This window comes from Siniperca chuatsi, linkage group LG12 (genome assembly GCF_020085105.1).
Source record: "Siniperca chuatsi isolate FFG_IHB_CAS linkage group LG12, ASM2008510v1, whole genome shotgun sequence".
NCBI classification, from domain to species: Eukaryota; Metazoa; Chordata; class Actinopteri; order Centrarchiformes; family Sinipercidae; genus Siniperca; species Siniperca chuatsi.
Window position 1 is genome coordinate 14,477,201 of NC_058053.1, and position 24,471 is coordinate 14,501,671.

Genomic DNA, 24,471 nt, shown 5'->3' on the forward strand with positions numbered 1-24,471 from the left:
CACAGTTGTTTTTACTCAATGACAGCTGTGTGAGCTTTCCGATTTGGCCAACCTGCATTCTTCATGGTTGTGGTGGTTGGCTATATTTAGAAGGGCACAGTTATATTGAAGTAGCTTCAGACCTGGCTGCCTATAGTTCGCTGTCTTCACCAGCTAGGACAGTCTGTTGTGAACTGCCCCACTTCCATCCACTTCCTGTCCTGAAAGAATGGATCCCCAAGGTTTGAGGGAAGATCTCCGTCTGTTTCAAACCACTTTGCTGCAGGATGGACTCAAAGAGCTTCTGAATGAGAATAAATTGATTGACTGTGTCCTAAAGATTGGAGACCGAAGCATCCCCTGCCATCGACTCATTCTGGCAGCTTGTAGTCCTTATTTCCGGGAGCTGTACTTCTCAGAGGACGGCAAGGAAGCTGACAAAAAGGAGGTTGTTCTGGAGAACCTGGATCCCGATGTTATGGAGGCAATTGTAAATTACATGTACTCAACAGAGATTGACATCAACGATAACAATGTGCAGGATATTTTGGCCGTTGCCAATCGCTTCCAGGTCCCCTCAGTGTTCACAGTTTGTGTGAATTATCTCCAGAAGAAGCTGTCGAAGAAAAACTGCCTTGCCATCTACAGGCTGGGACTGATGCTGAACTGCACCAGGCTGGCAATGGCAGCTCGAGATTACATTGTAGATCGGTTTGAGACCATAGCCATGGATGAGGATTTCCTAGAGCTTGCTCCACCTGAACTCTTTGCCATTATTGGAGCAGATGCATTGAATGTAGAAAAAGAGGAGGCAGTGTTTGAGACCCTCATGAGGTGGATCAGGAAAGACAAAGAGAAGCGCATTAAATCCTTGGAACAGGCCTTTGAGTACATTCGTTTCCGTTTACTGCCAGAGAAGTACTTCAAGGAAAAGGTGGAGAAGGATGACCTTATTAAGACTGACCCTGAGCTTCTCAAAAAAATCAAAGTCATAAAGGAAGCCTTCGCAGGGAAGCTGCCCGAGAAGGAAAAGGGACAAGATGATGAGGAGGGAGAGGAGGGAAAGTTGCCAGGCTATCTAAACGATAACCGCAGATATGGCATGTACACCAAAGACATGGTTCTGATGATCAATGACACTGCGGCCGTGGCCTACGACACCCACGAGAACGAATGTTTTCTTGCTGCAATGGCAGAGCAGATCCCCAGAAACCATGTCAGTCTGATATCAAAGAAGAACAATCTGTATGTGTTGGGAGGACTGTTTGTAGATGAAGAGGACAAAGAAAACCCATTGCAGTGTTACTTCTACCAGGTATAAAGATTTAATTTACATTGCAAATGTTCCGAGCACATCCAAAGTAAGTCCCTCATTTTACAAAATATCTTAACATGTGTCTTTCAGTTGGACAGTCTCACTGCTGAATGGATTGCTCTGCCACCCATGCCCTCCCCCAGGTGTTTGTTTGCTACAGGGGAATTTGAAAATCTCATCTTTGTTGTAGCAGGAAAAGATTTACAGTCCAACGAGTCTCATGACACTGTTCTGTGCTATGACACTGAGTAAGTTCTGTACACCAACCATTTGGATTTGTTCACTCAGTAGATTTTTCTTATTGAAAGGACTGATGTGTATTTACTGTTGAGCACATTCTGTGTTACTTTATATGCCCTTTTTAGAAAAATGAAGTGGGCTGAAACAAAAAAGTTGCCCTTGAAAATCCACGGCCACTGTGTGGTCTCTGAGAACGGGCTGGTGTACTGTATTGGAGGAAAAACAGATGACAAGTAAGATTGCAATGCCAAAACATTTGATATGAAGTTAAAATATGATTTTCACATTACATTAACCCTTGTTGGGAATTATTTTGTCTCACTTTTAAAGTAAAGCAACCAATAAGATGTTTGCATACGACCACAAGAGGTCAGAGTGGAAGGAGGTGGCTTCCATGAAGACACCCAGATCGATGTTTGCCGCAGTTATCCATAAAGGGAAGATTGTTGTCACTGGGGGAGTCAATGAAGAAGGCCTAACAGCGTCATGTGAAGCCTATGACTTTGGAACCAACAAGTATGTGCTTTTATTATTACATTCTGTATGAGGCCCTTCAAAGTGTTGTGCATGGCTGGTTCTAGTTAATTTTTGATACCAATATTTATTTGGTTAAGTCCAATCAGTTTTTTTGTTCATACTTTTCCTTGTTGAAAGCACATATCATGCTGTAAAACAAATAACAGGCTATTCAGAAGTTATTAAGTTATTAACTTAAGGTATTGTACGTCATTTTCATTTTTAAATATGGCTTAACCATGTTTAAGAGAGAAAGCATCCAGAAAAGAAGAAGAAAAGAAAAAAAGTCTAATTAAGCATGATTTAACAGATATACAGTGTTTTGTTATTAATTTAATTATCTTGTGGCCCCTCGTCGCAGTTAAACCAAATAATGTTTTTTCATCCTCATGCTTCATTTGAAGGATTTTTGGGGTCTGGGGAAGAAAAGAAAATTAAGCATAATTTGTTAACAGATATACAGTATATGTTTTCTTTCTTATTCCTTTAATTATCTTGTGCCCCCTTGTGGGGTCCCAACCCCCCAGGTTGGGAACCACTGCAAAAAACAACATTGAGATATCACATTAATGCAGCTGAGTGCACCTTGTTGCAGGTGGTCACCCTTCACAGAGTTTCCCCAGGAGAGGAGTTCAGTCAACCTGGTCAGCTGTGGAGGGCTGTTGTACGCTATAGGAGGCTTCGCCATAATGGAGAATGAGGACAAAGAGTGTGCACCCAGTGAAATCATTGACATTTGGCAGTATGTGTTGATTTTGTTGCATTATATTTTAGAATATATGTGGTACCAAACAATGTCATCTTTCTTTTACAATTATAACTGTCCTCATACAGTGTATTATAGTAACATGTTTTAACTGTCTTACCAGGTATGAAGATGACAACAAACAGTGGACTGGCATGATTAAAGAGATGCGTTACGCAGCTGGAGCCTCCTGTGTGTCCATGCGTCTGAATGCAGCCAGAATGCCCAAACTGTAACAGTCCAGGGTCAAACAAGGGACTTCACTGCTATAGGCAAGAATATTATGTACATGCTCTTATTTAGTGGCTTGTTGTTGTCATTTAACATTTTAACATATCAGACACATGTCCCCTTTGCCTGTTCTATGAGTGTTTTAATAAAATGTATCATGGTTTAAATTGGCTTATGTCTCATAAGTCATCAGTGTCTAAACTTGAACAGCCACTGTTGTTTGGACCAGACATTATTGTTGATTCTGATTTTCTGAAACATATCACTTGTTGAGGATTTCCCACCACCCATTAAATGAGTAATTTACTGTTAACTAGTAAAGGTTTGCATAGAAATGAATGTTTTCTTCTGTTAATCTGGAAATGTTCCTCTTCCAGTCAATTACATGTATGTTGTAATTCTTCAGTATTAAAATATTATCTCACAGACTGTTTGTATCTGACACTTTAAATCGGTTTGTTTTGAAGCAAGTTTTAACGTTCATGACAAATATCCCTTTAAACATTTTCAGACAGTACTGTTGTTGTTGTATGAGGAAAGTAAATAGTCAGAACAGATTGGATTAAACTAAAGGTTCCATTAGAATGAGAAAAGTGTTAAGGACTTATTTTATGACTGAAGAGCCTACATATGTCATATGTCACATGGAGGTCCAAAAGACCGGGGATAAAATGTAGTCTTGGGAAAATGTCCAATTATGTTCTTGTCATTTCAAACCGGCTGAGGCTCACCATATTGACTTCACAGCTGTTATTAACTGTTATTTGCAAGCAAAATGCATGATGACCAAAGTGTAAAATGTAATACCCTTAATCTTCAGTTGTAATAAATTATCTGAAACAATACAAATGTATTAAAGTTTGTTGAGCAACACTGGCAATACCCCAAGAAGCTTTACATTTTATTTAAAATACTCTTTCATACAAAAGTACATAATACACAATCTCACTTAACATGTATCAGGTAGATTCATGTCAACTTTATGCTGAATGACTAAAAATAAGGAGCACTTAATGTATTTTAACATACTGTTTTGAAAACTCTGTTCAGTCGTTCAGCCTGAAAATTCTCAAAACCAAACTCAAAGGCTCAGTGTTGAATGTAATATTACTTTCATCGTTCAATAAATAAGGCCTTCAAGAAGAAGAATCTCTAAATATTTTCTTCTTTAGATATTCCTTCCAGGCGTCCTGTGTTGAGAGCTCCATAGAGTTCCATTCAAAGTGAGGGATCTGTAAAACACAAATGATCTTGTCTTTTGCAATATCACTGACCTTTAATATGATTCAGAGTAAGAGATGTACAATACCACATGCAATCTTTAATGTTTTCTCACCTGAACCACACGGTATCCCAGAATTTCCAGGTGTCTTTTTCTCATCAGGGCTTCACCTTTCATGTGGTTAGAATTCTTACAGAAGGACTTTGAATCAAGAAAGTGCACAGCAACTCTGAGTGATACATAAAAACAGAATGTCAAACATATTTCATTTGTAATTATTCATCTTTACTATTCAGGCTGTTTTCTGATATATTGCCTACCGCTGAGCTCCAGGTGGCAGCTCATCCCTGCTGTTTTCCAGCGAGCTTGTCCCCCACTGAACCTTTCCGTCTGAGATTTGCAGTGCGCTAGGCTCGCTGCAGGGCAACGGCTGCAGCCCTTTATCCAGTATGCATTCAAAGTCTGAAAAGACAAAACAAGGTCACGTTACACTTCCGTCCTACGAATATTCGCTCTGTTTCCCATCCACTTCTGTTGAAGCCCATACGATGGATGAATTCGAGCCTGTGTTTCCTGTTTTGATGCGATCTCCTGCCAGCTCCATATACTGTTTATAGTTTGTGATCGCTCTGATCGATATTTATTTATTACCAGCATCAGAGACATGACATCACGTCCTTTTTTTGGGGCGAATGCAGGGAAATTTTCATTGAACGTAAACGTAATGTGACTGTCAACCTTGTGTTTAGGAGTTATAAATTGAAATTCATACATATAAATTGACTCGATACATTGCAAGCATCTACCCATCGCATGAGTTTCTGTTTTCCCTTTTTCAGAACAGAACAGAATAGAAAAAGCGTGATAAAATATCAGATGGAAAATAACCCAATATTACTCACCTACGGTATAAAAATATGGAGTGACAACTGCTACTCGAACACAGTTAATGCCACCAAGAACTTCACCCAGCATTTTGTGGATTTGCTGTTGCGCTGGACTGACAGTGCCACTCCCTGAAAAACATTTTGACAGACAATCGATAATACAGATTTATTTGAATTCCATTTTAAAAACCCACCTAAACCAGACACTCATTTCTCTGTGCATCTTTTTACCTTTCTTTTGGACCTGCTGGCAGTAGCGCTCATGAAACCACGGCACCTGGAACTCAGGACACTCAAGACACACGGCGCGATTGAGTTCCATGAGGCGCAGTCTGGTCCGCATGTTGAGGGCATCAGGTAGGGCTGTAAGAAGTAAGGAGAACAGTAACATTAGTTAGTAACCCTAACCCTAACCCTATTGAACAAGTGTGAAGAGAAGATGAATATTTTGCTACAGATGCATATTAACAATTATATTTAAACACAATTACAAGCAAAGTGGGGACATACTTTCTAACTGAGCATCCAGCTTTCCCAGAAAGTCTATACTGAAGATTTCTCTGACTAATTCCTCAGGAAAACAGTCAGCCACAGCCAAAGAGTATGCCAGGAGAACTAGCAGATGTGGGTCAAAGGAGCCTACAAACACAGAGAAAGGTGTTATTGAAGCTTTAAATAAGAAAAATAAAATGTGTAAACGGATTCACTTACCGATATGAGGAGTGATGCGCTGAATACAAACATCGTACAACTCGTCTGCTTGTGGAGGATCATAATTCAGGACAGAGAAGGGTAGCAGGGTGGCATATGTTGCCGAGTGGTGAATCTTAAAAATGGTACAGGAGAAGTACAGTTAATATATATTTAATTATTCCAGACTTGACGTACTGTGATGTCTCTTAAAGCACCTTGTCAATGTCTTTAATGGCCACGCTGGCGATACGGTCCATCAGGGGAGGGCAGATGTGATTTATCCTGGTTAAGAAGAGGGCCAACTCAGGCACATTGGTCCAGTTTATTTGGTCCATCATCCTCTGCAGTGTGACCATCGTCTCTTCGACCAGCATTTCCTCAAACCACTCTCCCGAAATGTACTTGAGCTCTTCCAGCACCAAGTCCAGGCGGTCAGCCGTTTGCAGCCTCTCGTGCCCGCAGCGGTTCAGGGTCTGCAGCAGACGAACGTACTTGCTGGGAGTGTTGTGGCGGTAGGAGGGATCGTTTCGCACCCACTTGGCAATGGCAAAAGAAATGGTGTTGAGGTCATTGAGATTGCACTGGGTCACCACTGCACCCACCCGTGAGATCACGCCCTCATCAAGTCGCGGACAGGGCAGCATGGACAGAACACGAGTCAACATTGTCACTTCGTAAGGGAAGACACTGCGCTGCAAAAAGCTGCAAGATAAAAGTGTCATCAGTCTACGTTTTATTCAATCAAAGTGTGAAGAAAAATGCTCAAATAAACTCTTACTTGGCCAAAATGTTTCTTAGTTTAGTGAAGAGTTCGGGGTTATGGTATTGCAACAGAAAAAGGGCTTGGGTGATTCTGGCCACCTCCACTGGCTTGTAGACATGAAGGTTCCTTTGGATTACTGATGCAATTCTGGAAAATAATTCAGCAATAATTACATTTTATTAATATTTAATACATATTTCAATATATCGGTGGAGAGTTGTCTTTTTGCATAAACATATACACAACATAATGATAAGGATCCCTTAAATTTGTTGGTGAACTGGATATAACCTGAGTGGGAGACTTAACAATTGAAAAATAAACTTGTCAAACTATGTAAATGAATGGACCTTGTGGTGAGAGTTTGTCAACTGCTGTTCCCAAGGTCAAGAATGAATTTTCACTCTCAACTTTTAAGACAACATGGGCGAGAAGTCCTTAAAGTGCAAAATTTCAGCATCTACGAGTCCATGACAACTGGGCAACTGCATCTCCCGAGGAAGATCATGGGACATGATCAAAAGCACCAGAAGAGCTCCTAAATGGGTTTCCAAGGTCAAGAATGAAAGTTCAATCTCTACCTCAAAAATGTTTTTTTTTCCCCCCAAAATTGAAAATTCCGCGATAAGTTGATATTAGCCGATATATTGGCTCCACTTCTTAAGCTGGGCAGGTGCTATATGGCAGAGATATGAACTCACTTGTTCAGTAAACTAAGATTTCTGCTCTCAATCTCCTCTAGAGCTTCAGCTACAGCCAGAGCCTGCTGTGCGTTGAGCTCATCCGCCAACAGGAGGGCAGTGTTCTCCAACCTAAGAGGGATGAAACCACAGTGGAGAACTGTTAGAGTCAAGAATTGCTGTAAAGAGTTAGATTTCCCCTCATGGATCACTCCACTGATAATGATACGAACCCTTCTCTGATCTCCTGACTGGCCATCGGAGCCAGAGCGACAAACAGTTTAGTGAAGGAGAAAGGATCGGTGCTTGAGTCAACCAGTTCTGTTAGTCTTTGTTTAACAGCCAGCCTGAAGTCACAGTTGTTGAACTGCAGGGACTGATAGAGCCCCATGATGATGCTAATGTTTTCTGCGTCCAGCCTGGGAATGTTGCACAAGAGGATCTCGTTGCACTTCTCCAGCAGAGGGCGGTGACTGTACTTGATGTTGCGCAGGAACTGCACCACTCTCCGCGGGCTGTTATAACTTGAGGGATCCATGGTGTCCAGGAGATGGTCTGCCCTGCTAATGAGGGCATCCCGAAGCCGGGGAGACACCAGGGATGACACGCTTATCATCAGTGTAGTTAGGATCCTGGGAAAACATGGCCAGAGAATAAATACACAATATGCAGGTACTTATATTTGAATGTATTTGATCATATCTGTCTCATTACCAACCTGGCATCATCAATAGACGACAACCTCTGATCCACAATTCTGGCGATCTGGCCCATTAGAGGACTGTGTTGAAGGTGCTGATCACTTAGACAGATGGCGAACTTGGATAGGGATGCCAATGGAAATCTGCAAAAATCCACATTTGTGTAATATCTCATTAGTGCTGAAACAACTAGACAATCAATCCATAAATCGATTGACAGAAAATTAAACAAGAATTTTGATACTAATTTATCTTTTTAGTATTTTATCAAGCAAAAATGCATTTGCTGGTTTCAGCTCCTCTAATGTGGATGTTGGATTTCAGACTGACAGTTGAGGATGTCACCTTTGAGCTCTGGGAAATTATAATGCCCATTTTCATTTTCATAATTGCCAGATTACTAAATAATGAAAATGATAGTTAGTTGCAGCCCTACATCTCACTAACTTAAAACAAACTGATAAACAATGTAATCACCTGTCATACCTGTCTATTCTGAGCCATGCTTCTGAAACCAACTGCTGAACAAGAGAGTCGTGTGGATCCACATTCAACCTAATAGATGGACAATAATATAGTGTTATCATTAATATTTTATAATTCAAATGCATAACACATAATCTGATTGTGTATATATCTTAATGTACCTGAGGAAACTGTAAAGCATGTCGACCAACATAAAATCATCCATAAGAGCAATTTTGTTCTCCGCCAAAACCCGGAGAGTCAAGAACTGCGGGTGGCTCTTGAGGAGCTCGACGGTCCTGAGCATCTGTGGTTTCTCTTTCTGAAACTGCCACAGCATCCCCACAGCCCAGCTGACATGACTCACTGTGAGCTTGGCCTTGTTCTTGCCCACCACATCAAACACCTGGTCTTCTGCAGAGCAAACCCGCAGTTGCTCCAGAACCTGGTCTCGGTTCACTGTCCCCCCATGAAGGAGCCTCCGAAGAAAGGAATTCACACACCGGAGCCGAAACATCACCAGAGACCTTGGCTCAAATTAAGTACGCACTGGGGTCTTCATTGTAGTCCACTGTCCACCTCAATGTCAAACCAACAGAGATAACATCCACAAAACTACAGTCTGGAGATAGTATATGTTAAGTGCTCCTTTAGGGACATGTGTCAACTAAAGAAGAAAAAACACACACACACGAAACATTATTTTAACCTGTATCACAATGTCTTAAATTATCTTTGGTTATAAGTTTAATTGTATGCACAAAGAAAACACTTGCATGACAGTGAAGTTATCTCAGTGTGACATGCTGACCTCAGGTTCAGTCGATTTCATCTCGCGAACAGCCCCATTCAGAGATTTCATATGACTTTCCTTTAGTGCAGTAGTCCACTACTGAGGTGAGCTACCAGTAACGTTAGCTAAGTTCAGTTTGCTAACACGGTACTCACGTGGATGTGGAATCAATCCCTTAAAATGACTGACAACCCCATATTAGCCCAGCTACCTGGATTCTTAGCTATATTTCTACATATTATATAAATCCAAACACTATATATCTAACACAAATAGATTACAGTCATTAAAATCGCCCATTCAAAGTCAAAATTACCTAGCATGTGTGCAATAATATTTCACTTCCGTAGCCAGTGACATAAGGGAGTTGGAGGATTTTGAAACCCTGGGTTTTGCCTCTCAGGCAGTAGCTCATACATGCTGGGGAGGTCGAGAACGTGATTAACTAGCAAACCAGTTGTTCTGAGGAATTCATTACGGTGTTTTCCTAGTGTAAATACATCGCATACAACTGCTAGTTACCCTTCTGTATCACTCAGAAAATATAAATCAACTTCACAGGGCCCTGTTTTCCCTAACACCGGTTGCAACCTCAGACCTCTGTGCGTTACTGGTCCGGTCATGTAGAGTTTCCTGCATAAACACTCTGTGAAACGTCAAAGAGCTTTTCTTACGTGTTACTCAGGAGCTGGTTGGAGCTAAGCGCACGGAAATGAGTGACGTGGATGATTTAAGCAGCCCGAGAGAGAATTGTACCTAACAGGTTAATCTCAGGGAATAAATCCCCAAGGCATCCCCAGCTACGCGCCCCGCTGCGTTGACTGGCGCACGATTCTCGAAATACATTGACGTCCCTGCCGCGCCATCTTTAGAAAACAGTGAGCTCAACACTGAATGAAACTTAATTTTCGTCGTTTGAGAGGACTGCTCGCTGTATGGAGTGATATACTTGGGTTTCCGGGTGATGTGATTTTGCATTAAGTATGTCTTAGCGATATGTGTGTGTAGTTAATATGTCGAAATTGTATGGTACACGTTATGAATCCCTCGACATGTTGTCTGTTGGAGGCTAGGTGAACTTGCTAATGCTAACACCAGGCCTAACGCCAGGCGACCGTATGAAACCATAGCGATATAATCCAGAGTAGTGAGTGTGTGAGCGGGGGCATTTGTGATGGTTAAACACTAAAAAGTATCTTTGCATTTGGCTCCACAGGTCAAGTGAGATTTCAGACGCATTGCTATTTAGTTAAGTCAAAAACTAACGAACATTAGCTAGTCTAATTTTGCTTGTTTTTGACCAGCTGCTGTTGCGGCGTTAACGGAGTCAGTGACGTTTATTCTGTATATTTGATATCTTGTAAGTGATCAGCAACGATTTACAGTCAACACATTTATGATTTATTTTGCATCATATGGTTTTCAGTAGCATTTAAAGAAATCGTTCAGCTAGTAGGTGTGCAGGATTTTCTAGACAATTCCGGCTGTTAATTGACATCCTACTGACAAGTTATTAATTGCTAATTTTTTCACTTATCTTTGTGATATCTGTGTTTCTCACCTTCAGGTGTTTGATCAGTAGAGGTCATGGGGATCAAGGTTCAGCGCACTCGGTGCTTCCTTGACATTGGAATCAGTAATGTGCTCGGTAAGAAACAAACCTCAACTTTCTAGCTTCTTACTGATGTATTCACACAGTTCAGTTTATTATGTAATTATAGCTAAAACTAATGCAGTTTAATACGACAGCTCTGCAATACATATTACCTCCACTAATGTTATACTGCTCAATTTTTGTAGAAAACGTTTTAGAGATGTGTTGATTCAACTGTAAGGTCATTTTGGAGACTGTCGTTTGTGCTGCTGTTTTGAATTGTATAGTAGTATACTAAACATTGTTTCTAATATTTAGATTACCATCATTGATTTATATGGGGTGGGCAGAATATTAGAAACACCTCTCAGTATAATGCAATACAGTTCAACAGTTAGCGCCACAAACTACAGCCTCCAAAATTACCATAAAGTCTCTTAAAGGGTTTCAGTTGGATATCACTAGACTGCATTAGTTTTAATTAGTTGCACCAAATGAACTTACAAGTAAGGTCATTTCTCATCACGATAAACAAAACTAAGTAAGTAACGATGCTCTTTCTTCTCAGTCGGCAGAGTTGTGGTAGAATTATTTTCAGACATCTGTCCCAAAACTTGTGAAAACTTCAGATGCCTCTGCACAGGTAAATAATGTTGTCGTCGTCCCCCCCCCCACACACACAAGAATGTGTCAGAAAACGTTTTACTTCATGGCACAGTTTAATATTAATATGAACTTTGGTTTCATTCAGGTGAGAGAGGCATTGGTAAAGGAACTCAGAAACCCCTGCACTACAAAGGATGCCTGTTCCATCGAATTGTGAAAGACTTTATGATTCAAGGAGGAGACTTCAGTGAAGGTGAGTTAATAAAGGTTGAAGGTTGTGAACGATCTATTTAGCTTAAAACACCTATGGTTTAATTCCGAATATGGCACATATAAGGCAGGATTGTGGTTACTGACTGCAAGTTTTTCTGTGTTAATACCATCACTGTCAGTTCTTACCTGCTACATATGCAGATGGTGTCTGTCATAATGAAAGCATCAGCAAAGCTTAACATTAACCTAACTCACTCTATTTGAATAACCAGTAACTAAGTTTTATTACATCATAAATCTCTTTCCTATAGCAGCTCCCTTGCTTATGTTTTATTTGTTCTCTGACATCTAGGCAATGGAAGAGGAGGCGAATCCATCTATGGAGGCTTTTTTGAAGGTAAAGAGGCCACAGTCAGAGCTGTCTGTTGTTATCCAAACCAACGTTGGCTTCAAGATGGCAGTACAATCTTATCCTTTTCCCCCAGATGAAAGCTTTGCCGTTAAACACAACAAGGAGTACCTGCTGTCTATGGCCAATAGAGGCAAAGATACAAATGGATCACAGTTTTTTATGTAAGCACTGTCTTTTCCTGTGTGTTTATAGATTTGATGCATTATTAGTTCATTCTGTCGTCCCTAAGCCATGCAAATAATTATATGCCCTTTTTTTTCTTGAATGGCCTGCTGTGACGCTTCAGAACAACAAAACCCTCACCACATCTGGATGGGTAAGTGCTGCTCGACTGCATCTGAAATGCTGATTGATTGCATAGTGTACACTATGTTGTGCTTGTCTTAGATCAACATAGCTAAAGCTCAACACCACTGTATTTTCTCAGTGTCCATGTGGTTTTTGGTCATGTGATTTCTGGCCAAGAGGTTGTTCAAACCATGGAGAGCCAGAAAACAGACCCTAATAGCAGACCATATGCTGATGTGAAGGTTTTGAACTGTGGAGAGCTCATCCCTAAATCTAAAGGTTTGTTTGTGTGAAGCATTTTTGCGTACTTTCAAAATAAGTTTCAAGCTTCAACTTGTGATTTGTCTGCCGCTGTTGTCGGAGTGAATACAGTTTTTAGATATTAAAAAGCAGTGCTTCTAACAGACTCTGAAATGTTTGCAGCAAAGAAAGAGGAAAAAAAGAGAGAGCGAGCCTCTTCCAGTTCCAGCAGTAGCTCCAGCGACTCTGCGAGCTCATCAGCATCCTCCTCTGATTCTGAAGAATCTGAGAAAGAATCAAAGAAGAGGAAAAAGAAGGCGAAAAAGCTAAAAAAGAAGCATAAGAAGGAAAAGAAAAGGTACCTAATTTATTCTAATTTTCACTGTTTGCAGTTTAAACAGTACCTAATGTCTCCATTCTGAACTGCATTGCTTTCCTAGGTCAGAGGCTGAAAGTGCAGAAGAGAAAGAACAAGAAGAGTTGGTTACATCTACTGTACGTCCTGAAGAAATTCCACCCATCCCAGAGAACCGATTCCTCATGAGGAGGAGTCCCCAGGCGGTCCAGAAGTCAAAAGAGGAGGCTGAAAAGGATCCCCGAAATAAAGATGAAAGGCCAAGAGAGAGGTTAGTCTGCTTGAGCAACAGCACGTCGTGACAAACATCCAAACCTAATGCCAGTGTCTGTTCATTTTCATGCCTTGTTTTTTTTCTTTCTCTCTCTCTCTAGTACTGGCATAACATTTAATTCTCAGTCAGCATATCACAGAAGACTAGTGATGACGCGATCCGGGAGGAAGATAAAAGGCAGGGGTCCAAGGGTAGGTGCACTGAACCAATGAGAAGAGCTCAGTTAAAATTGTGTCCACTTGTCACAATTCATACTGTGTCTAATGAGACTGGAATATGTCAAGTTGCTTTTAAAAGGTAGTGACAGATACAATTTAATTTTACCATTTCTAAACACTTTAATTGCAGTTTTGTAAGATTTCTGTCTTGACCAGTGTTGGTTCCAGTCTGTTTAGAGTCTGTATAGAACAGAAGTAAGTGGGTTGTCATTTCTCCCATCCAGCGGTATCGGACTCCGTCGCGCTCTCGTTCAAGGTCCAGAGATCGTTTTCGGCGCAGTGAAACCCCTCCACACTGGCGTCAGGAGATGCACCGTCAGAGGATGAGGCCAGTCACTGGAGAGCGCTGGATCAAGGGTGACAAGTAAGATAGCCTCACTTGGACTTATTAAAGAGTATTTAAACACACTGTTTGTAGTCAGTCTTTGTTATGTGTTTTGTCAGATGTGTTTGAGCCTCGTCTGAAAAGACATTTTGGGTCACAGTTAAGAATGTAAAGTGCAAAAACAATACAAGTCAGTGTGGACAACTACATCTTTTAAAATCCAAAGCTTTCATGTTCAAGTAGGCAGAAAAGAATATACTTTAGTGTCGCCCTGGGGAAATATATGGAATTGGATATATGCAATATATAAGGCTATATTTGAACATTTTTAAATGTATTCTGCCAATCAGAGGCCTTAACTTCATTTGATTGCAAACTGGCATATATTAACATCCCTTCAGTGTGCCTAGCAGTGATGAAATGTTTGACATAAAACAAGCAAACCTTTCTGGGTCGTAGCAAGTGGTGGGTATCTGAAATGTTCTTAGATATAAATTGTAGATGAAATGCAAAGGCATTTTTGTTACTTCTAATATTTCAAAGCTGATCTGTGTCATTGAACTGTGATAATATTTCAAGAACCTGCATTATGTAAGTAGATAATTAAAATGTTTTCTGAGCTTTTGAGTAATGTGTCTAACAAACAAATGTATCAGCTATCGTTGCTCCATAATGTTGCCTGATGTTAGTTGTCATGTTGTGTAGGTGACATTTTTTCTGCACTGTTTTACAGAGGTGACATGAATGAGGACAAGGAGGAGGCTGCTAAAGCTCCAAGAAGAGAGAGACGGACCTCCAACACAAAGCAAGAACACACAACTGAGGGTAAAAAACCCAAGAAAACTCATAGATCCAAAAGCAAAGAAGAGGACGATGTTGAGAAGGACGAGAAGCATAGCAAACACAAGGCAAAGAAAAGAGAGAAATCTCGAAGCCGCAGTAAAAGCAGAGAAAAGAGTAGGAGGTCAAAAAGCAGAGAGAAGGCTCACAAGCACAAAAGTAATGACAGAAGAGGTCGCTCAAGGAGCAAAGACCGAAATGCTAATAAGAAAGAAAAGGAGTCAGAATCTGATCACAACAAAGAAAGAAATAAGGGTCATGAGTCGGATAAAAAGCATAAAGAGGATACCAAAGGAAGAAATGGTGAGAGAACTAGGGCAAAGTCACAAAGCAAGGAAAAAACAGCCACAAAAGATGGGCACAGATCAAGTAGCAGGAATAGGGATAGGAGTGGACCTGCAGTATCAAAAGACAAGGAAGAAAAACGAGAAAAAGACAGAGAGAGGGGCAGAGAACGTAGCAGGAGTCAGGAAAGACGACACAACAGTGAAAGGGAGAATAAGAGGCGAGGAACATCCAGGGATAAGGAACATCGAACAAGAAGTCCAGACAGAAACAAGCCTAGAGACGCGCACAGAAGCAGGCGCTCCAGGAGCAGGAGTAACAAGAGAGACCACAGCAAAGATGGGTCATCTCATAGAAAGGACAAAGACAGAGAAGCTGCCAACCAAAGGCGAAGACGTGGCAGCAGCTCTGAGAGTGATAGAGACGAGAAAAGGAAGAGTCAAAAGAGCCCAGATTCCAAACGGAGCCGAGCAAAAAGTACCTCTAAATCCAAAGACAGAAAAAGCCCGGCCAAACCAAGACCAGATAGTACAAAAGGCAAAGACAGAAACAACAGCAAGAGGAATAAATCAAGCACTAGCTCTAGCTCTGACAGCGACTGAGCCTGTGATGATATCCTAACGGAATAGATGGGAGTTTTGAAGTCCCTATTTTATACCCATTACACATGTAGTATGCAGCAGCAGCTTAGTGGGACTCATTCACATTCCTCATTCAGTGCAGTTCAGCCAAAGCTAACATGATTGTACAAAGGTCTGTCAAAGCTAATTCCCAAAACTGTTAAGAAGTGTGAGTTAAACTTGCAATGACAGACTAGCAGCATCATGTGAGCTTTGGCTGAACTATGGGCCTCATTTTGGCACTGAATGGAAAATGCCCCCATTAAGTGCATGACACTGTTGATGGGTAGCTGAAGCTGCACTGCAGCCAGTTTAGAGAGAAGGATTTGTGACTGAAAAACAAAACTCACCTACAGTGTGTACTGCATTAGCAGCGAGTGGAAAAGTACCATGAATTTTTTTTATTATTATTATTGTTTGTGACCAGAGGAAGTCAGTTTATGGGCTGTTTTTGTTGTTTTTTTTAGTTCATTGGTAAATTATATTTTGGCTTTATAATAGTTACAATTTCAGACTGTTTGTAAAAATAAAAAAATACTCAATATTTTACAGCAAAAGAGATTCTTTTTAATGTCTTTTTCCCCCCGAGGACATTTTCTCCTGGAATTTGTTTTAATGTTATTTGACGCAGTGGGTTTAGGGGATAAGGACTGTCTTTAAGTTTGGAAAATATCTGTTACTTGTCAAGTTATTTTTACTACAACAAGCAATCTGGAAGAGAACACTCATCATTTCTTGCATGCTTATCCCTGCCATCGTTAGATGAAATATGTACTTCTTTTTTTTTTTGTACATCCACGACCTTTTACTGTAATCCTGTTTGTTAACCAGTTTTGAGATACCTCTGGTTTGTTTTTTGAATGGAAAAAATGTAATGCTGTACGTACAACATAAAATCAATTTGTATAAATTGTGTTTGTGCAAGTTGGTTTTAACAAGAACTCGACTGCAGTGTAGAATGTAATAAAAGGCTCAAACTTGGATTTTAATCAATTGTTTTAATATTCTGTAAATGCTGTCACAAACAATATCTATTGGAGGCCCAAACATTATTAGCATCCAAAATTACGGTAATTAACAGTTACAGGAAATTTACACTGTGCTGTTAACATTTTGTCATCCAGTGTCAGGTTCAATAACTGCAGTGGTGATTAATCGCTCGGTTCAGTGTCAACTAGAGTCCATATTTTTATCCTGGATGAGTCATCTTCTCTGCTAGGGGAAGTTCACATACAACGTTCACAGAACATTTTGCGTGATTAATTTCAAACTATTTTGTCTGTGTTATGCCCTCACTGCAACGTTCTCACAATGTTGACAAGTTTCTCTACAGAATGTGAGGAACATTACAGAAGTTTGTAATAAATTGTAGACCTAAAACCTTCAGAGAATCGTCGTGAGAACGTTGTCTAAAGCACATATTACTGTACGTAACGAACACTGTAGAACATCCCTGCAGAAGTTTTGTGTCCAAAATCACTCCTTATTTACTATATAGTGTAAAAAAACTATGTACTATATAGTGCTGTCAAAAATTTCAACAATGGGACTAAAAAAGTAGACTCCATGGCATGGAAAGTATATTGGAGGCAATTTTATGCCTTTTATAAGTGACGACAGCAAGTGAGGGAGAGAGATGGGGACGACAGGTTCCTGGCTGCACATGAACTGGGGATGTTGCAGTTTAGGTCCTTGTCTTAAGCACCTAGGCCACCAAGATTCCCCATGTACACTATTTTAATCCCACAATGCAATGCATCATATTTTATAAAATATGAAAGTCGTGCAGCACTACACCTGTATGTGGTTCCAATTCCAATTTACGATTGACAATAGAGCAAACTATTGAGTGTCTATTATATACGGAGTAGTGACTGAGGGAGTGATTTCGGACAGCCTTTGTAAAAATATTTTAAGGCTGTTATTAAAACATTCAGTATCTTCAAAGATGGCAAATTTAGGGGAACATTCTTGGAACCAAATTTGCCTATCACCATGTAAATCCAAGTCTCCTCTTTGCTTCATGAATATCTACAGCCTCATGAAGCTTTTTAATGTTCTGGGTGGCACCAGAGACGTATTTGGGCATTTGAGCACCAGTACTGTCCTTAACGAGGTAGCGAGGCCTGACTGCACTAGAAGCGGGACCAAGCCCTCCTCCGATCCCTTCCCTTGCAGCTTTGCAAAGAGGAAACACATTTCGCTGAGCCTCCGCCGCTGCGTTGATGATGTGCTGTGAATACTGCTGAAACTGGTTTTCCTCTTCAGCAGTGAGCTCTGTGTTCTTCGCTTCAAACTCGTGCTCTTCTCTCCTCAGCTGCTGATGCCTGGCACTTTTTTCAGCCTATATATGAAAGATAAACGTCAAACAAGTTTTCTATCAGAGAACAAACTAAAATTGTGCATTTTTGCAATGATGTGGAGGAGATAGTTTCAACGTAACCATTTGTGTGGCATTGAAGTCTTGTATTTTTCTTCCATCTTCTTTGATCTTCTGAGCCTTCAGTTGTTGTTTCTCAGAAAATATTCTGTCAGCCTCTATCTTGGCCAGAAGTGTTTCTCGGGTGTTCTGCTTTGCCATTTTGTCCCTCTGCTCCTTTTCTTGTCTCTGATGAAACACAGTTTGTGATACAGGTGTGATAACATTTTGTTAGCTGTAGCTGGATTAACTTTTCACAAGTCTCAGGTGAACCCAGATTTCACTGCAGCTATATATATTTTTAAAAAAAAGAATCATCTACACCTTTTTTTAACCTACAGGTTATGACCCCACATACGTGACCAAGAAGACGTTTGATATTACTGGCTTGACGAAAGCTTTATGCTCCAGTAACTTTGTATTTTGCAGGTCATTAGATGCAGCGTCTGAATTTACCATGACTTCTCTGTGTGCAGCGATCGACTTCAGCATATTAGCCCTCCTCTCCTCCTCCTCCCACTGCTTTTGAGCCTGTTTTGCATCCTGCTCAGCGACAGCCTTTGTGATCCGCTGCTCCTCACTGACAGTTTGCTCCTGCTGTGTGATTGTCAGTTTGTTCATGATCTTCTCTCTGCGCAGCTGGGCCTCTCTGAAGAATGAAACAACTCACAAGTATGATTGTACAAACCAGGGATCCATTGTCACTGTATGTTTGACATGTCTAGACAGATGACTGGGTGTTTATTGTTTTTTCTGGGTCTCACCTAAACAATTCTCTTTCTTTGTCTTTCCGTAACTTCATCATTTTTTGTTTTGCAGAGAGAAAAAGTTTCCTTTGCTCCTCTTTGGCCTCCTGTTTTTGTGCATCTGTCGCTCTTATGAGGTCCCTATTGGTGAGATGTTCCTGTAAATACAGAGTATACAATAGTAAACCCTATGTTATAAAATAAGGAAATAGGATCTACAAATACTAGATACCCTGTGCTTCTAAGACCCTACCAGGTGAGCTTGCATAAGGTTTCTCTTCTGCTGTGCTTGTCTTTCTTCCTCCATTCTTTGCCCCCACTGATAGAGCTCATGAAGGCGTTGGGTTTCCTCTCCATCCTTCTTGTTCTCTATCTTCTGTTGCTCTCTCACTAGCTTATTTTCCTTGATCCTAAAGAAAAGGAATCATACTCTGACGTGAAACAAACTATTTTTACTCAAGCCTTCTTCTCAGGTTCTTGTTTGAAATTCGTCACAACCAGGAACAGTTGAGCTGCACTATTATACTTTACTGTAGCACCGTAACTCCATTTACAAAATGGGATGTTAAATGTATATTCTCGTGCAATTTTACCATACAGAAGACAAAATACAACAGTAATGCATATCTTTGAAATAGAGAGCACCATCATATCTATAATTCTATGAAGACCCTGACAACTGGTGCATCTGCGGCACGTTCAAAGCTGGTTGTTGGGTCTGATGTGAGACTTACTGGTTTTTCAGGTCCTCTGCAATAGCCTGTCTCTCAAGCTTTTTCTGAAGTGCTTTCTCCTGCTCCTGTCTCAAGGCTTCGTCCTCTCTGGTCTTTACCATATCCATGAATTCTTTGTCCACATCTTTAGAGGCACTCTTGATTCTTTGCTTCAGTTCAATCTGAGCCTCCCTCTCCTTCAACACCTCTGTCAGCAAGAGCGCACGCTGTGGGGGGAGTAACAATGGTTCATTATCCCAAAAAAATCAATGTAAAGCCAAATGTGCAAGTGACACAATAATTTACAAGTGATACTAACATGTAATCCTTTAACATGGTCGGTTTGATAATACAGCTGTGTCTTGGCTTTCTCAATGGCCTCTTTCCGCTTCTGCTCCTGATATTTGGCCTCTTCTTTATCAGTCAATTTCCTTTTCTCCTCCTCAATCTGCTCCCGAATCTGCTTTGCCTCAAGCTTTTTTTGCCTTTGACCCTTTGATAAATGTGAACATACAGTGTGTTAACCTTTTCGCTTTGCTGCAGTATATTGTGCTTTTTGCAACCTTACAAGCACATCTAATTTTAATAAAGCAAATTAAATTTGAGACCCCCCCACCCCACCCCCCATACAGGCAACTTACAGCGATGGTATTGGACCACAGTTTCACCACCTCTTTGGATTGCAAGTGCAGGGCCTCTCTCTGTTTAGCTGCCTCTCTCATACTCTCCTTGTCTTTATTAACCTGGTTCAGTTCATCTTGAATCCTCAGCCATTCAGCCTTGGTTAAGACAGTGACTTGTCGGAGGTCTGGTGGCTGGATCATCCTGCTGGCTTCCTCAGCTGAAGACACTATTAAAAAAAGGGAGGAAATTACCCTATGAAGACCTCCTGTAAGTCGAACACTACATCTAGAACACAGAATTTTTAAGGGGACTGAAAATATACACCATCAGTTTGTGTAATTTGGGTTGAGGACTATACAGATTAATAATTAATAAGAGACAAGAGACAATAAGAGACAAGTATACTTTTCTCCAGAATATTATGGGATGCATATACAGTATATTTCTTCCATGTTGGAAGGGATAACCGTTGCTGTGTGCCAAACAAAGGTTGATATGTGTTCATATGAGCAGAGCCGTAGCTACCATTGAGCACACTAAGGTGATGTCCTCTGTATTGTTTCTGGGAAACAACGTAAGGAGCATGTGTGTAATGTGTAAGGAATAGCAGATTTTTTAAGTGATATTATTTGTGATCATGAGATTATGTTTATCTATTATAATGGTACTGTACTGCCACCAAATTATGAGTTGTCATAGTTATTGTTTGTGTTGTATAACATTTTTCCTTATGGCATATACAGATGGGTGACAAATTAAAGGAAAAACCAACATGAAGTGTTTTAGTATTGAGTCAGGCCACGAGCCTCCAGAACAGCTTCAGTGCTCTTTGCCAAGTCTGTGAACTCTATTGGAGGGATGAACACCATTCCTCCACAAGATATTCCCTCATTTATATATACAACCTTTATTTAGGCAGTGTAGTCCCTGACTACGACTGAAACCTTTTCTACAACCTTTATTTAATCAAGTCATCTCATTGAGATCAAGATGTCTTTTGTGAGAGAGACCTGAGTACAGCAGATAAACATGGCCAGACAAAACACAAGGACATATAGCATCAGAGACAGCCACAGACTTCACTAAATAGATTTGAAGAGGAAAATTTATATTATATCATTTGGTGTCATGGTGCTGGTGGTGGAGATCATTGTCTTACACACTGGTCCAAAAGCTTCCATAGGTGTGAAACTGGGTTGAGATCTGGTGACTGTAAAGGCCGTAGCATTTTGTTCACGTCATTTTCAAACTCACCAAAACATCCAGTGAGCCCTGGTGAACAGAAGCATCTGCATTTGATATGTTTCTCCACTCGTTTATTCAGGTTTTACCTTTAATTTGTCCCCCGTCTGTATGTTAAACTGTAAATAAATAATGCTCTGAAATCTGGATTTTGTTTTACACTGAATCAATTTACATTTGTCTGGTTTTTAGGCAAAAAAAAAAAACATTAAATAGATTTAAATGTAATGAATGGATTCAGTATTTCTTCACCAGAATTACGTCTTGGGATTGTGAAGGCAGCTTTGTAACAGCAATTACAGAAAATATGATTTAACGCTACACATTTAATAAAATGAAGGGGAAAATTAACACAATCATAGAAATTCACAAAGGTTTCTTCGTGGGGTGCAGGAAGGGGGGCCTGGACTTTAAAATCCTGGCTATGGCCCTGCATATGAGAAATATAAATAAATGCAAAACTAATACCGTACATTACTATCCCTCTTATCAAATATACCACTGTACAGGAAGTTGTTTTCTTTTGAAACAGGCTACATGTTTGCTCGTGGGCGTGACATTGGATGGATGCATAATAATTATATTAAACAACTCGTGCGTTTCCAGAGCCGCTCTTTCATTGTTCCGTTTGATGTTACAGGACTTCAAGACTTATGTTGCCATCAAAGACTTACTTATTGTCTGTTAGCCATAACAGCTAGCCTACCTTCAGTAAGGTTAAAACAAACTCTGTCTCGGTAGCTCTCACCTCTCTTACTGGAGCCTCTTCGTCGGCCGTACTGAACCACCGATGCCATTTGTATTCGATATATAACCTAGAAATGAAAGAAACGAAAATACTACTGCCAAATACAACAGTTGACAAAGTAAACTTTTACTGTAGCTAGCGTTAACGCTTTCCAGGTTACACACAGATGTGTCAGGGTCCGCATTTGTTGCGTTGTATCCAGGCAACACCTGAACCAATCGGAAGCCTTTCCGCTGATGGACGACAGGTGGCGCCGTGTGCCCCCAAAGTTATCCCTGTTTGAATGTAACGCCACACACACCTTCATTTCATTCTTCTGATTTTATGTGAAATGCTCCCATACAGTCCTGACCAAAAATGTTGCCACCTTTGCACTATTTTATTTTTCAAATAATGCAATATTTCTACAAGTATATTTCTTTGGTTTGCTATTGAACAAAACAAAATACCTACAAAAAATAAGGAAAAAAATCTTTTGCCAAACAAAAATCCTGCAAGGGATTCAAGAGTCAGCGCAGGTCACAATATTACTGCCACCTTTTAATGGTTTTAAGACATAACTGGATTCCTTTCATTTGTAACCTGTTGAGTTGCAGGTGTTTGTAATATAAATATAATTCAACTAGTTTAAATAGAGAACTGCTGATTCTGTGTCTATCAAGCTGAACATGGAAAGAAGAAAGAAAAGCAGATAATTGTCAGAGGACGTCAGGCAAGATTGCAGCAGAGCGTGGACAATCCCACGGCTACAAGTCCATTTCCACAGACCTGTTCCTGTGCCCACCATCTACACAATAAGCCTTTTTCACGAGACATTTTAAAATGTCACAATAGGAAAAGCACAGGTGTAAATAATAAAATCAAATACGGCTGAATTCCATTTAGCTGCTTCAGTTTAAGGGTCCTGGTGCCGTGCATGCTGGCTCGCTGTCACAGCTTAATGGGACACTTGAATAGAACAGAGTATTATTAGTTATTAGTAACACCTGTGCTTTTGCTACTATGACAAGAAGGCCCATGGCACTGGAGCCAACCTCTCTGGATGTGGATGCTAAATGTGGATATAAAAGCTAACCTTGAGACAGTTTCATCTTGCACCATCAGTCACAGATTCACTCAAAAGGGGCTCTGTGGTGTGTGAGACCACAGAGGATCCAGCTGCTGGGTGATGGAGGCATTCGAAAGCCCGACTTTGGTAAATTGCATCATCTCTTTGTTTGTTAACGGAAAACAACATGAAGCCTTTAAAGAAAAGAACGGCATCGCGACAGTCAAACATGGAAGAGGAAAAGCAAGTTTTAGGGTTACTTTGCAGCTTCTGGCTCTGATTGCACTGAATCTGGAAACTGCACCATGAACTCAGGAGGTTACCAAGGCATTTTGGAGCACAATATTGAACCCAGTGTCAGAAACCTGGGTCTCTGTATACTGTAGAAGATAATGGGTCTGAATCATTAAATTTACAGAATATGCAACTGGCCCCAAAAGCTACATTCCCACTGTGTGTTCAATTAAATTTGTGCTAATTTAATTGAAATGTGCACCACTAAAGTACAGTATGAACTTGCACGATGAAGTCCTTATGATTTAAGCTTTATCACTTAATTTGAGACCATGTCGTGAAGAAAATTTAGTTTTAAGACCTTCATTATTTAAGTTTTGTGCTTTCTTGTTGCATACTCCTAAATTAACTGGGAGCTGGGTTGTATTACAGGAAAAAAAAAGTATGTGAACTAAGTGACATGACAAAAGATTCTGGTTTATAGCAGAGTAGCAGAACTCCTAAAGGTTCATATTTGACTCCAGATATTCTTTGTCTTTCCTGTTCTCCTCCTGTTCAGGGTAATGAAGGCAGGGAAACAGCCCATCACAGCTGACTCACACAGATATACTGTACTGACACTCATACGGATTCTGCACACAAACAAATTACATGTGTTTTAAAATCTCGTGTTAAAAGCAGATACAATAGTATGACTGTGACAGTTAGGTCAAATTACTGCGCTGACCCTAAGCTAAGGGGGCTGTCATGTGCAGCCTAATGAGTCAGGTGATGAACAGCGTCTCTTAAATTAAGACAGAAAAAAATGGACTCACCTGACCTGATCTACTGTAAATGAAGGAAGATGTGAACAAGTTTGATATTCCTTGGAGGATTAGAATTATTATATTATTAGAGGATATGGTTCTTTTTCATTGTCTTACATACTTGATTTTACTTAAGTATTTCCATTTCATGTTTCTTAATACTTCTGTTCCATTGCATTTCAGTGATAAATATAGCATTTTTTACTCAGCTACATTTATATGACAGCTATAGTCACTAGTTAACATACTAAACATATGATGAGTATATAAAATATGATGCATTGCTCAGTGGTGGAAGAAGTAGCCTATTCAGATCCTTTACATAAGTAAAAGTTCTAATACCACACTGTAATCCACTACAAGTAAAAGTCCTGCATTCAAATCATTACTT

At 40.3% G+C, this 24,471-nt stretch overlaps 4 protein-coding genes across 14 annotated transcripts; 2 read left to right on the forward strand and 2 right to left on the reverse strand.

Moving 5' to 3' along the window:
• Positions 1-115: 115 nt before the first annotated feature.
• Positions 116-3,871, forward strand: klhl41a (kelch-like family member 41a). The gene is made up of 6 exons (XM_044216006.1): positions 116-1,294; positions 1,385-1,542; positions 1,660-1,767; positions 1,865-2,050; positions 2,646-2,792; positions 2,920-3,871. Exons 1-6 carry the CDS (start codon positions 209-211, stop codon positions 3,029-3,031), a joined length of 1,797 nt encoding a protein of 598 aa, XP_044071941.1. The 5' UTR covers positions 116-208; the 3' UTR covers positions 3,032-3,871.
• A 43-nt stretch (positions 3,872-3,914) lies between these two features.
• fastkd1 (FAST kinase domains 1) lies at positions 3,915-10,041 on the reverse strand. 7 transcript variants are annotated; one of them, XM_044215998.1, is made up of 15 exons: positions 9,905-10,041; positions 8,620-9,016; positions 8,450-8,527; positions 7,990-8,115; positions 7,505-7,903; positions 7,293-7,403; positions 6,607-6,738; positions 6,044-6,530; positions 5,847-5,961; positions 5,646-5,774; positions 5,367-5,498; positions 5,151-5,264; positions 4,569-4,710; positions 4,363-4,477; positions 3,915-4,258 (listed from the first exon to the last, which is right to left on the reverse strand). In XM_044215998.1, exons 2-15 carry the CDS (start codon positions 8,952-8,954, stop codon positions 4,163-4,165), a joined length of 2,511 nt encoding a protein of 836 aa, XP_044071933.1. In that variant the 5' UTR covers positions 8,955-9,016; positions 9,905-10,041; the 3' UTR covers positions 3,915-4,162. The 7 variants fall into 7 exon arrangements, with proteins under 7 accessions (XP_044071933.1, XP_044071930.1, XP_044071932.1 ...); XM_044215995.1 differs by having other exon boundaries at positions 8,620-9,104; positions 9,905-10,039; XM_044215997.1 differs by lacking the exon at positions 9,905-10,041 and adding an exon at positions 9,547-9,712.
• Positions 9,895-16,489, forward strand: ppig (peptidylprolyl isomerase G (cyclophilin G)). 5 transcript variants are annotated; one of them, XM_044216002.1, is made up of 13 exons: positions 9,895-10,163; positions 10,798-10,878; positions 11,393-11,467; positions 11,576-11,683; positions 11,996-12,040; positions 12,129-12,216; positions 12,342-12,371; positions 12,483-12,622; positions 12,767-12,941; positions 13,024-13,209; positions 13,313-13,403; positions 13,655-13,794; positions 14,489-16,489. In XM_044216002.1, the coding sequence occupies exons 2-13, from the start codon at positions 10,818-10,820 to the stop codon at positions 15,480-15,482; spliced, it is 2,133 nt and encodes a 710-aa protein (XP_044071937.1). In that variant the 5' UTR covers positions 9,895-10,163; positions 10,798-10,817; the 3' UTR covers positions 15,483-16,489. The 5 variants fall into 5 exon arrangements, with proteins under 5 accessions (XP_044071937.1, XP_044071939.1, XP_044071938.1 ...); XM_044216004.1 differs by having other exon boundaries at positions 9,973-10,108; XM_044216003.1 differs by having other exon boundaries at positions 10,059-10,191.
• cfap210 (cilia and flagella associated protein 210) lies at positions 16,465-22,204 on the reverse strand. Its single transcript, XM_044216007.1, has 9 exons — positions 21,993-22,204; positions 20,020-20,228; positions 19,698-19,871; positions 19,400-19,605; positions 18,919-19,075; positions 18,684-18,823; positions 18,376-18,568; positions 17,944-18,108; positions 16,465-17,844 (listed from the first exon to the last, which is right to left on the reverse strand). Exons 1-9 carry the CDS (start codon positions 22,039-22,041, stop codon positions 17,491-17,493), a joined length of 1,647 nt encoding a protein of 548 aa, XP_044071942.1. The 5' UTR covers positions 22,042-22,204; the 3' UTR covers positions 16,465-17,490.
• Between the last annotated feature and the right edge of the window lie 2,267 nt (positions 22,205-24,471).

Excerpts from the sequence above, each read along its gene's own strand:
- klhl41a (XM_044216006.1), top strand. The coding sequence starts at position 209 with ATGGATCCCCAAGGTTTGAGGGAAGATCTCCGTCTGTTTCAAACCACT. Across the intron at positions 1,543-1,659 it reads GTTCTGTGCTATGACACTGA|AAAAATGAAGTGGGCTGAAA; the intron begins GTAAGTTCTGTA and ends TGCCCTTTTTAG. Across the intron at positions 1,768-1,864 it reads GGAGGAAAAACAGATGACAA|TAAAGCAACCAATAAGATGT; the intron begins GTAAGATTGCAA and ends TCACTTTTAAAG.
- ppig (XM_044216002.1), top strand. The coding sequence starts at position 10,818 with ATGGGGATCAAGGTTCAGCGCACTCGGTGCTTCCTTGACATTGGAATC. Across the intron at positions 12,623-12,766 it reads GCTCATCCCTAAATCTAAAG|CAAAGAAAGAGGAAAAAAAG; the intron begins GTTTGTTTGTGT and ends AAATGTTTGCAG. Across the intron at positions 13,404-13,654 it reads TAAAAGGCAGGGGTCCAAGG|CGGTATCGGACTCCGTCGCG; the intron begins GTAGGTGCACTG and ends TCTCCCATCCAG.
- cfap210 (XM_044216007.1), bottom strand. The coding sequence starts at position 22,041 with ATGGCATCGGTGGTTCAGTACGGCCGACGAAGAGGCTCCAGTAAGAGA. Across the intron at positions 19,872-20,019 it reads TGTGGTCCAATACCATCGCT|GGTCAAAGGCAAAAAAAGCT; the intron begins GTAAGTTGCCTG and ends CATTTATCAAAG. Across the intron at positions 19,076-19,399 it reads GCAGAGGACCTGAAAAACCA|GATCAAGGAAAATAAGCTAG; the intron begins GTAAGTCTCACA and ends CCTTTTCTTTAG.
- fastkd1 (XM_044215998.1), bottom strand. The coding sequence starts at position 8,954 with ATGTTTCGGCTCCGGTGTGTGAATTCCTTTCTTCGGAGGCTCCTTCAT. Across the intron at positions 7,404-7,504 it reads AGTCAGGAGATCAGAGAAGG|GTTGGAGAACACTGCCCTCC; the intron begins GTTCGTATCATT and ends CATCCCTCTTAG. Across the intron at positions 6,531-6,606 it reads CTAAGAAACATTTTGGCCAA|CTTTTTGCAGCGCAGTGTCT; the intron begins GTAAGAGTTTAT and ends TTTATCTTGCAG.